The 16,531-nt window shown below is 37.0% G+C and overlaps 1 protein-coding gene and 1 long non-coding RNA gene across 2 annotated transcripts; both read right to left on the reverse strand.

The window, feature by feature from the left end:
• Positions 1–11: 11 nt before the first annotated feature.
• LOC132123927 (adhesion G-protein coupled receptor G2-like) lies at positions 12–14,690 on the reverse strand. Its single transcript, XM_059534610.1, has 22 exons — positions 14,586–14,690; positions 14,164–14,281; positions 13,984–14,042; positions 13,849–13,893; positions 13,687–13,754; positions 13,042–13,097; positions 11,379–11,572; positions 6,543–6,735; positions 6,299–6,455; positions 6,050–6,202; positions 5,631–5,750; positions 5,495–5,540; positions 5,324–5,424; positions 2,883–3,004; positions 2,454–2,725; positions 2,286–2,373; positions 1,925–2,208; positions 1,677–1,778; positions 1,455–1,577; positions 1,200–1,376; positions 944–1,120; positions 12–865 (listed from the first exon to the last, which is right to left on the reverse strand). The coding sequence occupies exons 1-22, from the start codon at positions 14,668–14,670 to the stop codon at positions 726–728; spliced, it is 2,880 nt and encodes a 959-aa protein (XP_059390593.1). The 5' UTR covers positions 14,671–14,690; the 3' UTR covers positions 12–725.
• Positions 14,691–14,941: 251 nt separating this feature from the next.
• On the reverse strand, positions 14,942–16,372 carry LOC132124463 (uncharacterized). The gene is made up of 3 exons (XR_009426764.1): positions 16,277–16,372; positions 16,095–16,162; positions 14,942–15,020 (listed from the first exon to the last, which is right to left on the reverse strand). It is a non-coding gene; the product is annotated as an uncharacterized LOC132124463 (long non-coding RNA).
• Positions 16,373–16,531: the final 159 nt, after the last annotated feature.

A 16,531-nucleotide genomic window follows, 5' to 3' on the forward strand; every position in this document is an offset into this window, starting at 1 on the left:
ATACTATATTTTACCTAAACGGAACCCTTAAACTACTCATGACAATACAGACAAATGAAAGCACATTTGATTACATGTAACAAATTTGTGATACATTAGCAGAATTAACTTCATATTTCCTCCTTATATGAGAATCACAAAACTGAGAATGACTATAAAATGTGGAAAAACGAATAAACTACTATATGGACAATGGACATATCTGCGTCTTTCTACATGTCTGACAGATTTATATGCTTTTTAAGACAGAATTTAAGATGAAAAGATTAAGATGTTAAGATGATAAGAAAGTCCTTCATCTACTATAAAACATTTTTTCTACTATTTGATGCACTTGCATCATCTTAGCTTTATTTTATTAGGCCTATTTATTCATTTGCAGAAGAGATATTTAATACTGTTCACTGAAAACATACAGGAGTTTAAAACCCTTGATGCTGCAAAAGCATAATATACAATTTCCTCACTTCTCAGTACATGGTGATACTTTTACGCATTGGCTCCCATAGGTAAATGCTCTTGCTATTCATTACTTAGCTGTGAGCAGCCCGATTTAATAAACAATAACAAAATGTCTGGCTATAAAGCTGAATGCTGAAACCCTTACTGCATGTAACGTTCATTCAGACAAAACTGATGACAAAAGATATTTGTTTTTGAGCTGAGTCACTAGATTCTTATCTTGGTAATACATTTTTTTTTCAGTCATGACAGAAACAGAATATTTAGTAATCTGTTTCTTCACCTAGAGTCCTGTCTGCGTTTAGACTCCTCTTCTTTGGCCGTATTTGACTGTATATCTCGTTTAGGACCATGTCGTCATTTGTTTCCCTTGATATGACCAGACTGTCATTCATTGGTGAGCCTGTAATGTGAAATTAAGGAGTTAAAAACAGTCTTGACTTGAATAAAATGCATTTGCACATTTCTTGCCAGAACAGACCGATACCTTGGGACGCCATTGCATCGTCGCTGTTCAGTGAGCTTCGAGGTGCACTGTGGGTCCCTGAATCTGCCTTCACAATCCTCTTCCGTGGACGGATTTGACTGTATATCTCGTTTAGGACCACGTCGTCATTCATTTCCCTTGATACGACCAGATTGTCATATATTGGTGAGCCTGTAATGTGAAATTAAAGAGTTAAAAACAGTCTCGACTTGAATAAAATGCATTTGCACAGATTTTTGCCAGAACAGACCGATGCCTTGGGACGGCATTGAGTCGTCGCTGCTCAGTGAGCTTCGAGGTGCACTGTGGATCCCTGAATCTGCCTTCACAATCCTCTTCCGTGGACGGATTTGACTGTATATCTCATTTAGGACCACGTCGTCATTCATTTGCCTTGATATGACCAGACTGTCATACATTGGTGAGCCTGTAATGTGAAATTAAAGAGTTAAAAACAGTCTCAACTTGAATAAAATGCATTTGCACATTTCTTGCCAGAACAGACCGATACCTTGGGACCACTTTGAGTCATCGCTGCTCAGTGAGCTTCGGGATGCACTGTGGATCCCTGAATCTGCCTTCCCAATCGAAGCGTTTTTAGAGTTCTGTGTGGCTGTCCGACTCCACTCTGCCGAAAAAAAGAGAGGTTGAAAGGAGACACCCATAAAAGATTTATTAAATGTAATCTGCAGCTAGTTTTTCATTTGGTTTGGTAATGTGGCGATACCTGAATTTTCAGCCAATCGTAAACTGCCACAGCAGAGGTACATTCTCCACTGTTTACGGACATTTTCCTTCAGAGCGCAGTGGAAAATAAAAATAAAAAATCCTGAGAGAGAAAGAGAACAATAAAAAAAAGACCTTTTTTTCATCAATTTAACGAGGTACTTGCATTACAATAAGAAAACTATACGTCCAATTCTATTATGTTGACTTTTTATTAATAAAAACAAAATCCATCACATTGTTTCTCACCCTGTAGGGAATTTAAAATGGTAAACATGTACGTGAAGGCCAAACAGACAGGTCCCCATGCGAAGAAGGCGAAGCCCCATGTAAGCCCGAGCAGGAAAGTGAGTCCCACGATGCTACGTAGATCATGCAAGCCGCTGCGATACTGATTATTGTGAGGGTTTTGGCGCTTGATTCGTCTCAGATGGACCATCACCACCCCAAACATGGCCAGGTTCAACACAAATATGATGCAGAAGTATGCCACAACAGCCACGTAGAACGCTATGGTATTTTTTAGCCAACAACTAAAACAGAAATATAGAAATATTAGAAGCGATGACAATGCAGAGTGACACCTTTAAATGATGAGCTGAATACTTACAAAGCATTAGTTCCATCAGAAAAGCTTATGAGGCCATAGTTCTCTTTGTTTACCCCAATCACAATAATGACGACAACCAAAGGGACTCCTGCAAGAGCACATCTTGAAATTAAATCAGGAATCATCTACAGCCACAAACCACATGGCTAATTTAGCAGCTTAACTCACCCCAGCCTACTAGGGAAAATCTCAGCATGTATCTGGACATGAAGTTGTTGAAGACTTTGACGATGGCCAGGTACATATGCAGAGCCTCCAGCCCCATCCAGGTGAAGGAGACCAACAGGAAGTAGTGCAGGAAGAAGGCTGTGGAAATGCACAGGCCTTCAGCTTTTTGGTACAATGCCAGCCATGAGTCCAACAAGAACACCAGGTTCAGCATTAAAAGTCCAAAACACAAATGGATCAAGATCTTTGAAGGGATGTCACGGCGGATTTTGCTGAAATGAAAAAGAAGAAATGGGTCAATAAATTTTATTTGGGAATTACAGATGGAAATAAATTTTTGTTTACAGTTACATTTTATAAGATACATCACAGAGGTTTTTAATTAATCTCATAGGGCTTATAAATACTGAGAATGAGGATGCTACTCACTCAAATGCGAGGTAGGTGAGCAGAGTAACTGAGAGAAAGATGGCCGACAACCCACATCCAATGTAAGTGATGAAGGTAAGGATTTTGGCATCTGAATTACATACATTTTCCTGGCTAATTTTCTTTTAAGACAAAACAAGTTGCAAAAGATTAATGAAAGCTTTATACTATATCATATATACTATATTTATACTATATATGTATACAGTGGGAAGTCGTGGCCTAATGGTTAGAGAGTCGGACTCCCAATCGAAAGGTTGTGAGTTCGAGTCCCGGGCCGGCAGGAATTGTCGGTGGGGGGAGTGCATGTACAGTTCTCTCTCAACCTTCAATACCACGACTTAGGTGCCCTTGGGCAAGGCATCGAACCCCCAACTGCTCTGCCGCAGCATAAATGGCTGCCCACTGCTCCGGGTGTGTGCTCACAGTGTGTGTGTGTGTTCACTGCTCTGTGTGTGTGCATTTCGGATGGGTTAAATGCAGAGCACAAATTCTTAGTATGGGTCACCATACTTGGCTGAATGTCACTTCACTTCACTCACTTTCACTACCTGTTTGTTTATTGGAAGGGGACTGTGTAGAAAGAGTAAATACCTATAAATACCTGGGCATATGGCTTGATGAAAGGTTAGGTTTTAATATTCATATTGACAATCTTTCAAAAAAACTCAGACCCAAATTGGAGTTTCTTTTTCGTTTAAAGAAATGTTTTCCGTCTGAAGCCAAAAAGAGAATTATTCAAAGTTGTTTTCTCTCTGTGCTGGACTATGGCGATGTGATTTATATGCATGCTAATGTATCTTCACTAAAAAAAATTAGATTGCATATACCATGCTGCAATACGATTTGTGACAAATGCTCCTACATGTACCCATCATTGCACTTTGTTTGATTTGGTTGGCTGGCCCTCCTTGTATGAGAGGAGAAAAATGCATATGTTGATGTTTATTGCCAAAGCTCTAATAGGTAAACTGCCTCTGTATATCTGTAGTCTTCTATCTTATTGTTCTGGTAGTTATAAAACTAGATCGTCTTTTAAATTACTTTTAACTGTGCCTCGATCATACACCGAGTTTGGTAAAACTGCCTTTTCCTGTTATGCGCCCAGACTATGGAATGAAATGCAGAGTACTTTGAAGCTAAACATGCTGCCATCGTTAAATATTTTTAGAAACCTTTTGATGTCACATTGAAAGAATCATGTCAAGAGATTTTTATCTCAAGGGATTATTCCTGGTAAAATATGGGTTAAATAAAATAAAAATAAAAAATTTATTTACCACCCCCCCACCCTCGATTTTTTTATTTTTATTTTAGGGTCAGTAAGAAGAATGATATAAGAAGAATTTTTGGAAAGAAATTAAACTTTTATTCAGCAAGATTAAATCAAAGTGACTGTAATATTGTACAATTATTCTGTTTCAAATAAATTCTGTTCTTTTTAACCTTCTATTCAATCAATCTTTAAGCAGCACAATTGTTTTCAACTTTAAGGCTGCGTTTACATTTGGCCATTACTGTGATCCGATCAAGCATATCGGATCATCAGTCATTCAGAACACGGTGCGTTTACACTTGCCAACATCGGCTGACTTCTCTATCTGGATAACCGATCAGATCTTTAGCGCGCAATATTTACATAAATATGTAGTCCTGAAGTGTTGGGTTTTCTGTTGAAAAGCAATTTTAGTTGCGGGACATATTACAAATCAAAGACAAGTGTAAGAGTCTAACTAGCGCTCCTCGCGGGTGTTCTCCGTATGTCTTCGGACAATTCGCGACCGAGGGGGTTGGGTTTTGCGTTACGTCCACCTGAATGCATCCTCGACTACCTCTACACTTGTCTTTTCAATGTGTATGTGGACAACATCCGGATACGGATCGCTTGTTAATGCCAAACGTAAATGCAGCCATTTATAATAAGAAGAAATGTGTCTTGAATACCAAATCAGCATATTAAAATGATTTCTAAAGGATCAAATAACTCTGAAGACTGGAGTAATAATGCTGAAAATTCAGCTTTGCCATCACATTAATTAATTACCTATATTAAAATAGAAAATAGTTATTTAATTAGTAATACTATTTCATAACATTACTGGTTTTACTGTTTCTTTGATCAAATAATTATAATAATAATAATAATAATAATATGCATCCTGGGTGAGCATAAGAGACTTCCTTTAAATATCACTTATTTATAGCATATACAGTTTATGTGTATTATAAATAGTAATGTAAAGAAAAAATGAAAATGTTGGCAAGCCAAATAAAAATCTAATGTTGAGGCCTTTGTTCATCACTCTTTGTGCTCTGAGTATTTAGATATCAAGCGTCTTTCTAACTTATAAATGTTAATTAGACATGATGGACATTATTATGGATTAGACATTAGTTAGATAAAAGATTCTGCAGAAAATCCCCCACACTGGCATACTTACCAGTAGTACAGCAAAGCTAGTCAGGTGATTGCAGCTGCAGATGGTTTCATTCTCGGTGCTGTTCTTCAGATAGCAGCCGTCGGGATTCCAGCCACCTAAACCTAAAACATTAGACAGATCACAGATTTAATTAGGCCTAATAACAGTTTCTCAGGAGGTGTGTAATCTCACCGTTTTTGCCATAGTCCCAGAAAACACAGGAAGGTAAATGGTTCCCCTGTGGGAAAGGAGTTCAGGAAGAGATAGATCAGACAGGTTTCAGCTGGCAGTGAGATATGATGTACAGTAGTTATGTTAGCACACACACCACAGGCTGCTTATTCCTCATAGTAAACTCAACATTCTCACTCAGGTTTTTGATTGACAGGTTAGCCACACTACAGCCCAGAATGTGGCTGTTCAGTATCTGTTGACTCGGGTTTTTATCCTGTAGATAGATGCAAAATCAAAGAATCAACTGATGAGGCAGATTTAAGCTTTATTTCTGAAAATGTTATCTGGTTAGTGTGGGGTTCATCTGTTGTGGTGCTTTTGCATCCTTTGAAGCTTTAATACATGGTAATGGGAAAAGAATGACATGAAGGTGAATAATTATTGACCGAATTTTCAGTTTTCTGTAAACTATTGCATTTCATCTGAGGGCAATTGGTTTTCTGAAAATGTTATGTACAAACATTGTTCAGTGCTGCCATCTTAAAGGTAAAATTCCAATCAACCCAGTTTTACCTGGAAAAATGTGCTTTTCTGAAAGAAAGTTAACTGGACTCTAGAAGCTATCTTCTTTTCTTCTGGAGAGAGGTTCTCTGTCAGGGACGCAGGTAGTGTTATTTTGGCCAGAGAGGAGGAACTTTCCACTTCCCTGACTTGTCCTTTTGTGACCTGTATAACCAGAAATATAAACACCAAATTTTGAGTGTGACTTCCAAAAACATCCAAAAATGTTAATGGATTACTTGGGACTTCAGTTGTTATAACCTGTGGGTTTAAGGGATCTGCAATTGAGAATGATGTTGTCTCAAAGTTGCTCCCATCAACTTTGGTCACAGTCAGAGCGAGTGAATCAAATATAATGTTTTCAGTCTGGTTGCGAATCACAAGTTTCAGACCCAAATTATCCACAGCTTGGATTAATCTACAAAGCACAATAAATTATTTGTATAAAATATTTAATGTTTTACAGTTTCAGACATTGAATGCTTGTGTTGAACACGTATCGCACCGGTTAGAGAAGGGAGCCAGAGAATCATTAGGGCTGTCAAGAAAGTTTTTAATGACGGACAGCACTGTTCGGCCTAGATCCGGACTAATGTTGGGAGCGGAGATGATATTCTCTAGCTGGCTGATTAGCTGATTGACCTGAGATGAGTTTAAAGATGTCATATTCTGTGTTTGATTCAGAAGATCTGTTGCCTCTGAAAAATGAACAAAAATAAATGAGCAGTTGTTGAAGATGTGTCATGCAAATACACAGTGGTACCAAAACATATTTTGGTAGAGAATTCCATTGCATTGGATACAATGCTATTCTATTTAAATATATATTGCAAACAGATTATTTAATGCAAATCAATGGGATCCAATGTTGCTCGGACCCCATAGATTTTCATGATATGATCAAAGAAAAAAACCATTGAGACATTGTTCAAAGTATCATTGTCTGTGTTCCACTAAAGGAAAAGGTTTGGAACAACACATACTCAAGTCAAGAGATGAGTTTAAAGATGTCATATTCTGTGTTTGATTCAGAAGATCTGTTGTCTCTGAAAAATGAACAAAAATAAATGAGCAGTTGTTGAAGATGTGTCATGCAAATACACAGTGGCACCAAAACATATTTTGTTAGAGAATTCCATTGCATTGGATACAATGCTATTCTATTTAAATATATATTGCAAACAGATTATTTAATGCAAATCAATGGGATCCAATGTTGCTCGGACCCCATAGATTTTCATGATATGATCAAAGAAAAAAACATTGAGACATTGTTCAAAGTATCATTGTCTGTGTTCCACTAAAGGAAAAGGTTTGGAACAACACATACTCAAGTCAAGAGATGAGTTTAAAGATGTCATATTCTGTGTTTGATTCAGAAGATTTTTAGCCTCTGCATCTGTTGCCTCTGAAAAATGAACAAAAATAAATGAGCAGTTGTTGAAGATGTGTCATGCAAATACACAGTGGCACCAAAACATATTTTGGTAGAGAATTCCATTGCATTGGATACAATGCTATTCTATTTAAATATATATTGCAAACAGATTATTTAATGCAAATCAATGGGATCCAATGTTGCTCGGACCCCATAGATTTTCATGATATGATCAAAGAAAAAAACATTGAGACATTGTTCAAAGTATCATTGTCTGTGTTCCACTAAAGGAAAAAGTTTGGAACAACACATACTCAAGTCAAGAGATGAGTTTAAAGATGTCATATTCTGTGTTTGATTCAGAAGATCTGTTGCCTCTGAAAAATGAACAAAAATAAATGAGCAGTTGTTGAAGATGTGTCATGTTAATATACAGTGGCACCAAAACATATTTTGATAGAGAATTCCATTGCATTGGATACAATGCTATTCTATTTAAATATATATTGCAAACAGATTATTTAATGCAAATCAATGGGATCCAATGTTGCTCGAACCCCATAGATTTTCATGATATGATCAAAGAAAAAAACATTGAGACATTGTTCAAAGTATCATTTTCTGTGTTCCATTAAAGGAATAGGTTTGGAACAACACATACTCAAGTCAAACTTAAAAAGGAATGGATTACTTAAAAATAATAATTTACTTAAGTGTTTCAGTACATTTTTCTGTTGTGGTTTTTTTGAACAAAAGCATTTATATTTGGAATTTTGTGTCAACAAACTAGAGTTTTGGAAAGTTGAGTCGCGATATAGTCAAACCTGAAGTGGTTACAGATGTTGCTGGCACAGTTGTATTGGCAGGACTTGCAGTGCCTGTTGTTGCGTTGCTTTTACTAGTCGTTGGGGTTGGAGCTTCTGTTGTGGAAGTGGAGCTTTTCTGAGAGCTTGGATGTGTCACTGATAGAGCAGTTGTGGAATCTGTACTGTAGTGGGTTGGCCCACTGGTAATATTTTCTGTTGTTGGAAAGGTTGTTGTATGTATGTGTGTTGTGTTTGTGATATTAAACTGTGTTGTATTAACTGCAGGTCTTACTGTTGTGTTAAATTCTGATGCGTTACTGGAGGTCTCTGTTGTGTTGATGCTACGATTGACATCAGTCACATTGAAATTGGTTACATTCAGTGGCACATCGGTTGTGTTAAACATGGCTGTGTTCATTGTAAAGGCTGTTGTATTTGATTGTGTTGTATTGAACAGGGGTTCTGTTATGTCGGAATAAGTTACATTAGTTGTATTAAAATTTGTGAAGTTAAACAAATACATTGTTGTGTTGAATTCTGGTGTATCTGTTGTGGTATCAGTTTCACCATCTTTGGTCTCCAGTGTAGAATTATTCAGAAGTTGTGTTGAGTAATAAGGAATGGCTGTTGTATTGAATTCAGTTGTACTGTCAAGAGGATGAATTGTGTTTGATTCATTTACATTACTAGGTGATTCTGTAGTGTGGGCTAAGATTGTATTATTTGAGGTTGTTGCATCTTGTATTGTCACTGTTGTATTGAATGGCGTGACTGTTGAATGATGAAGTGCAGTTGTGCTTAGTGGCATGGCAGTAGCAAAGTGAGGTGTGACTGTTGCATTTATTGGTTTAACTGTTGTAGTAAGTGTTTCACTTATCTGTGCCGATGTATGAAGTGGTGTTGAAGGTGGTATAGCTGTTGTAATGAGTGGCATACCTGTTGTATTTACAGTGATTGATGTGTTGAGAGTTGTTGTACTTTTATCAAGTGTTGTGTCAAGTGATTTGGCTGCTGTACTGACTAGAGATGTTGTTGAACTGAGTCTTGTGACAGTTAGGTTGAGTGGTGTGACTGTTGTATTGACTGGATATGTTAAATCACGTACTGTAACTGTTGTATTGACTGGTGGGGTTGTTATATTGAGTGCTATATCTCTTGTACTGGTGAATGAGTTTGTAATATTGTGTGTACCTGTTGTGCTAACTGGTGAGGTTGTTACATTAGGTGTTGCATTTGTTGCACTAACCAGTAATATAGAAATATTGGGTTGGATACCTGTTGTATGGACCAGTGAGGCTGTTACATTGAGTGTTGTATCTCTTGTACTGGCCGGTGAATTTGTTATATCAAATGTAGTTTCTGTTATTTTGACTGGGGTTGTTAAATTGTGTGTTGTATCTATTGTACGGACCAGTGATGTTGTTATATTGTGTGGTTTACCCGTTGAGTTGACCAGTGAGGTTGTTATATTGAGTGTACTGACCGCTGGAGATGTGTTAAATGTGGCCTCTGTTGTATTGACTGGTGGGGTTGTTATATTGTGTGATGTATCAGCTGTACTGACAAGTGGATTTGCTACACTGAGTGTTTTATCTGTTGTATGGATCAGTGAGGTTGTTAAACTGAGTGTTGTTTCTGTTGTTTTGACTGGTGTGGTTGTTATATTGTACGGTGTTGTGCTGACTGGTGCGGTTATTATATCAGGTGACACATATGATGTATTGACTGTTGAGGTTGTTAAATTTAGTTTTGTTTCTGTTGTTTTGACTGGTGAGGTTGTTATATTGTACGGTGTACCTGTTGCACTGGCTAGTGTGGTTATTATATCATGTGACACATGTTTTGTACCGACTGGTGATGTTATATTGTTTGATGTACCTGTTGTACTGATTGGTGAGGTTGTTAAATTGAGTGTTGTTTCTGTTGTTTTGACTGGTGTGGTTATTATATCATGTGACACATATGTTGTACTGACTGGTGATGTTATATTGTTTGATGTAACTGTTGTACTGATTGGTGAGGTTGTTAAATTTAGTGTTGTTTCTGTTGTTTTGACTGGTGTGGTTGTTATATTGTACGGTGTATCTGTTATGCTGACTGGTGTGGTTATTATATCAGGTGACACATTTGTTGTACTGTCTGGTGAGGTTGTTAAATTTAGTTTTGTTTCTGTTGTTTTGACTGGTGTGGTTGTTATATTGTACAGTGTTGTGCTGACTGGTGTGGTTATTATATCAGGTGACACATTTGTTGTACTGACTGGTGAGGTTGTTAAATTTAGTTTTGTTTCTGTTGTTTTGACTGGTGAGGTTGTTATATTGTACGGTGTACCTGTTGCGCGGACTGGCGTGGTTATTATATCATGTGACACATGTGTTGTACTGACTGGTGATGTTATATTGTTTGATGCAGCTGTTGTACTGATTGGTGAGGTTGTTAAATTTAGTGTTGTTTCTGTTGTTTTGACTGGTGTGGTTGTTATATTGTACGGTGTACCTGTTGCGCTGACTAGTGTGGTTATTATATTAGGTGACACATATGTTGTACTGACTAGTGATGTTATATTGTTTGATGTACCTGTTGTACTGATTGGTGAGGTTGCTAAATTTAGTGTTGTTTCTGTTGTTTTGACTGGTGTGGTTGTTATATTGTACGGTGTACCTGTTGTGTGGACTGGTGTGGTTATTATATCATGTGACATATGTGTTGTACCGACTGGTGATGATATATTGTTTGATGTACCTGTTGTACTGATTGGTGAGGTAGTTAAATTGAGTGTTATCTCTGTTGTTTTGACTGGTAAGGTTGTTATTTTGTTTAATATAGCTGTTTTACTGACAGGTGTGGTTATTATATTGTCTGTTGTATTGGCTGTATCGACCGGTTGAGATGTTACATTGAGTGTTGTATGTGTCTCACTGACAGGTGAGGTTGCTATATTGTCTGTTGTATCAGCAGTGTTGACCAATTGAGTTGTTACACTGAGTGTTGTACTGACCGTTGAGGTTGTTATACTGTCTGTTGTATCTGCTGGGTAGACCGGTTGAGTTGTTATATTGATTGTTGTATGTGTTTTACTGACTGCTGAGATTGTTATACTGTCTGTTGGATCTGCTGTGTTGACCGTTTGAGTTGTTACATCGAGTGCTGCACTGACCGTTGAGGCTGTTATATTTTGTGAGGTGCCTGTTGTATGGACTGGTGAGGTTGTTATATTGAGTGTTGTTTCTGTTATTTTGAATGGTGAGGTTGTTATATTGTATGGTATACCTTTTGCGCTGGCTGTTGGGGTTATATCGTGTGACGTATTTGTTGTACTGACCAGTAATGATGTTATATTGTGTGGTGTACCTGTTGTTTGGATATCATCATGTCTTATATCATGTGTACTTGTACTGGCCGTTGATGCTGGTATATTATTTGATGTACCTGTTTTTCTGACAGGTGAAGTTGTTATACTGTGTGTTGTAACTGCTGTATTAACTGGTTGAGATATTTCATCGGTTGTTGTATGTGTTGTACTGACCATTGAGGTGGTTATTTCATTTGGTGTACTTGTTATATTGACCGCCGATCCTATACTGAGTGTTGAATTGAGTGGCAGGCTTGCAGTATAATGTGCAACAGTATTTGTTTGAGTGACTGTACTGTTTATGGATGTATTGGATGTTAGGACTGTTGTATTAAGTGGTGTATTAGAAGTGTTTGTGATAGATGGTGTGACTGCAGTGAGTGTTTGGTTGGTCAGTGTCCGATCTGTAGTTACTGACAAAGAAGTGATGTTTGGGAATGTAGCACTGCTCTCAGAGCTTGTTCTAGGATGGACAGCTTGAGATGGGTAGGACTCAGAAGATGAGACTTCACAGCTCTCATTTAAGATAACAGCAAATGTCTGACCCTGTGCACTGAGAAACAAAGGGCAAGATTGGAAAGTTTGTTTGGATAAGGTTTTTGTTAGTCCTGAAACAACATTCTTGTCAAACAAATAATCCTAACCACTATATATTGCCAAAATGAGGAAATGATAGGTTGATAAGAATGTTGTTCAAAACCACAAATACAGTTCTAAGCCTGAAGCTGATATCTGATTGGTAGACAGGAATGCTGTTCTAGGACTAACATTAAAACCAAATTAAATGCCTATGTTCACACTGCCAACAGTTCTGATTTGTTTGGATTGATGTTTATTCATTAATCATTCAGTTTGTAATATACAGTAGTTTGAATTATTTGTAAAAAATACAATTCGATTTGAATTCGATATCCAGAAATGTAAATTTTCAGTGTGAATATAGCCCATGAAATATGGAAATATATTATTAACTGAAATTTCATTGAAATTTGATACAAATGTGGAGTATGCACAGTGTGCAATATGAACTATGTACAAGATTTACCATTTCAAACTGTCTTTGATTTCATCAATGTGGCTGGAATTGAAATTTACAGACATCCAAGTGAATGTTGAGTTCAAAGGAATGGTTTCCGAATCAGTGGGCAAATGACATATGGCTGTATAGTAGAGAGAATAAAAAATTATTGCATTTTTACAGTTTACAGCACTTGGATAAGCTGTAATTGGGGAATACCAGTACATAAAGTTCAGCACTCACCTATTCGACTGAGAGGTCCATCAAAACTAATGTTGGTACTCTCCTTCCAAAGAACAGCAATAGCAGTACTAACAGTACACACATCCAGCTGTTTTGACAGCTGCAGAGTTAACATACACGTGTAGAGCCTGAGGAATGAAAGACAGGTTAAGCTGTCTGTAAATGCATGCAGACACACACATAAACGCACATGACAGTACAACTTACCTTGTTCCTTCACCAAAACATTCCAAGTGCATTCCCTGCAAAGTATCAATCACAGCCTTTTAGAACAGATATAGAAAACACGATTTGACCCACTTGTAACAAGATTATTTTACTGAAGATGGAAAACAAATGGATGTTCACCTGATACAACTGGGACACTTCAGTAAAAGAATTACACAGAGACCTATGAACATGAAACATGACCGACCGATAAAGAAACTGTATAATAATAATAAAAATAATGTTTCATATATATGCACAATAATAAAAAGTTTGACCCCAATATTTTGCAATATTGAACTACAAGAAATTGCAGACATACCCTTGCATTCTGGAGTCGTTGCAGGGAGTGCTCAACTGTATAACCTATTGGATGAAACAATAGAACTAATAAGACAATAACTGGATTTTGTCATACTTTGTCATTCATTGAGGTAAAAAACTAGCCTGGTAATACCAAACTGCTACTTCGCTTTGCTTCGTAGACTGAGTACAAAACAGAAGCGAACTGAAATTGAGCGGACGTACGAAGTCTGATGTAGTCAGGCTAGTAAAACACTATTGTAACTTGCCAATGTGTTTTGGTAAGAATACTTCCTAAAGGGATTTTACCTGTTTGCAAGAATCATTTCTCTAAAAACTCACCATGTTCTGAATGTAGAGGAAATTTACATCTGGGCTTTTGATATTTAGACGAACAGCATAATATGTCTCTAAAAGAGGGGTAAGAGAGAGAGCTTGGAGTCTGATTGGTTCATGACACGTGATTGTACGTACTCTTACATAGAACAATTATGTTCCACTCACCGTTGTTGGTAAACACGTGACACTTACAATGTTGCTGGTTCTCGACTAAAAAAAAAAAAATTCATTTTTGAATATGATACTGGTATTAGTCAGAAAATGAAGACCAAAGTAAGTCCAAAGAATAAAAACACTCACCGTTGCAGGACTCATTAGCAACTAAGTCTTTAGGAACGAAGCCATTTTCCTTATAAGAACTAATGCAAGATAGAGAAAACATTAGGAAATGATTAATGCAATCTCATATAAATATTGTAAACACTAAAAATTTCTAAATTGTTTGCTGCAGGACTAATTAAAGAGTGTGGTAAGTCCTACCATGTGACATTGACAGGCCCCTGGGTCTTGCAGAAATCATCATAAGACATTAGAGATGTGCAGTGTACTAAACCATCTCCAGGGGGCGAATTATTGTGCTCTGGGCATAAGCCTTTACCTATAAACAAAAGCCATTCAGTGAGATCTCAAAAACAAACAATTAATCATGCACTGCTGTCAAACTGCTGTCTGGGATTGTTATATGATCAGATCAAATGGACCAGTTTTATTATGCTTTTAATGTGCTTTTTGTCATTTTGAAGCAAAGAGCCACCAGTCTGCATTCACTTTCACGTTTGGAATAAAAAATGGGGGAGTAAATTATGACAGAATTTTCATTTACAGTATGTGTGAGCTATTCCTGAATACTGAATCTGAGTTACTTAATCAAGCCCATATTTATTTGTGTTTGTCTCACTCACCCACTCTTTCTACATCTCCCAAAAGCTGGATCTTGATTGATGGGTTTGCAGTCCCATTTTGCACCAGCCTTCGGAGGATGTGCATATTCACAGGTTGGCTCAGCTGTAGCAGCACAGTGCAGTTGGTCCTTCTGTAATATTTACAGTAGCAGTGTTACTTGTTGTTGAATTACAATGAAATCATTGTTGTGTAGCTTAGAGATTTAGGTTTGACTTACTGGAAGTTCTGCTTGGCTCCACATCTAACCTCAGCAGTCTATATTAATGAAAAATGCATTTTATAAGTATGCAGTGTTGGACAACATCTCAGCCCTGACCTGTTCTTTGAAAACAAATACTTACCACAAAGACTATGTGAGTTTGGCATGATGTTGTATTGATTCCTGTTGTTGAAACTCCAGCAGAACAGGTGCTTTTATTAAAAATATCTAAAAACTGATTATAGAGGAATCAGAAATGTGTTTAAAATTTCGAAATGAAAACAAAAAACTTAAAAACTCTATTTTATAAAGTACCCTTTAGCTTCTAAAATAATTATACAACACAAAAATGTTATTAAATATTAATATTAGGGCAACCATTATATACAGTGATACTTGAAAGATTGTGAATGCTTTAGAATTTTCTAAATAATTTCTGCATAAATAAGACCCCAAAAATCATCTGATTTTCATGCAAGTCCTGAAATTTGACAAAGAGAACCCAATCAAACAATTGAGACAAAAAGATATACTTTTGCTGGAAAATTATCCAATCAATGTTCTGTGCATGGTATGTGAATCTCTAGGATTAGCAGTTAATTTGAAGGTGAAATTAGAGTCCAACTGTTCGGAGGTGTTTTCAACGAAGGGGATGAGTATCAGATGTCAGGGCATGCCTCGTTTTATTTAAAGAACAGGGATCTATCAAAGTCTGATCATGTCTGGGGAAGTGGATCTTGGCGTGAGGTTGTTAAATTGAGTATTGGCATTAGCAAAGGAGATCTTTGAGGACCTCTGAAAAAAAGTGTTGCTGTTGTTCATCAGGCTGGAAAAGGTTACAAAACCATCTTTAAAGATTTTGGACTCCACAAATCCAGTCAGACAGATTATGTACAAATGGAGGAAATTTAAGAACACTGTTACCCTCCCCAGCAGTGGTCGACCAACAAAGAGATCTCTAAATGCAAGACGTGTAATAGTCTGCAAGGTTTCAAAGGACAACAGGATAACTTCTAAACAACTAAAGGCCTTTCTCACATTGGCTAATGTTAATGTTCATGCGTTCAGGAGAGCAACCATGGTGTGCATGGCAGAGTTGCAAGAATAAAGTCACTGCTTTGTAGTTTTTACATTTCTGTAGTTTGCTAAAGATCATGCGGACAAACCAGTGAACTATTGGAGAAAAGTTTAATGGACAGATTAGAGCAAAATAGAAATTGTGAAAGGTGTTATGTTTGAAAAAAACAACAACAACAGTATTCCAGCATATTAAGAACTTGATTATTATTAGAAGTAAAACAACTCATACCCAAATCTGAATCTCTCCCTCTGTCATATTAGAGCCATTCACCTCCACAAGCATCCAGTAGTATGATGCTGTGATGTAAGAAGAGAGATATTATTACACATCCCCAGGAATCACCACTTTTAATCTAAATGATGTCATCTGAGAATTAAGTAGGCTTGGTCTAAAAATGTTTTCTTTCTTACATTCATTAGCGCAGTACTGGGAAAAGTTACACTGTGCTGCAAATGGCTCTGAAACAAATGAGAAGACATATCAAAGCACTGAACCATTAGGATTAATTGTATAATGTATAAATTATGTAATATGTGGCAGAATGAGAGAATGAAGGTAAGGAATTTAATTTAATATCCTGTAATTATCACCGAAATAGAAGCCATCTGTCTTTTTCCAAAAAAGAAGAAAAACGGCACAATCAGAATGCAATGATAATAGCCATA

The sequence above is a fragment of the Carassius carassius genome, chromosome 42 (assembly GCF_963082965.1).
Source record: "Carassius carassius chromosome 42, fCarCar2.1, whole genome shotgun sequence".
Taxonomy (NCBI): domain Eukaryota; kingdom Metazoa; phylum Chordata; class Actinopteri; order Cypriniformes; family Cyprinidae; genus Carassius; species Carassius carassius.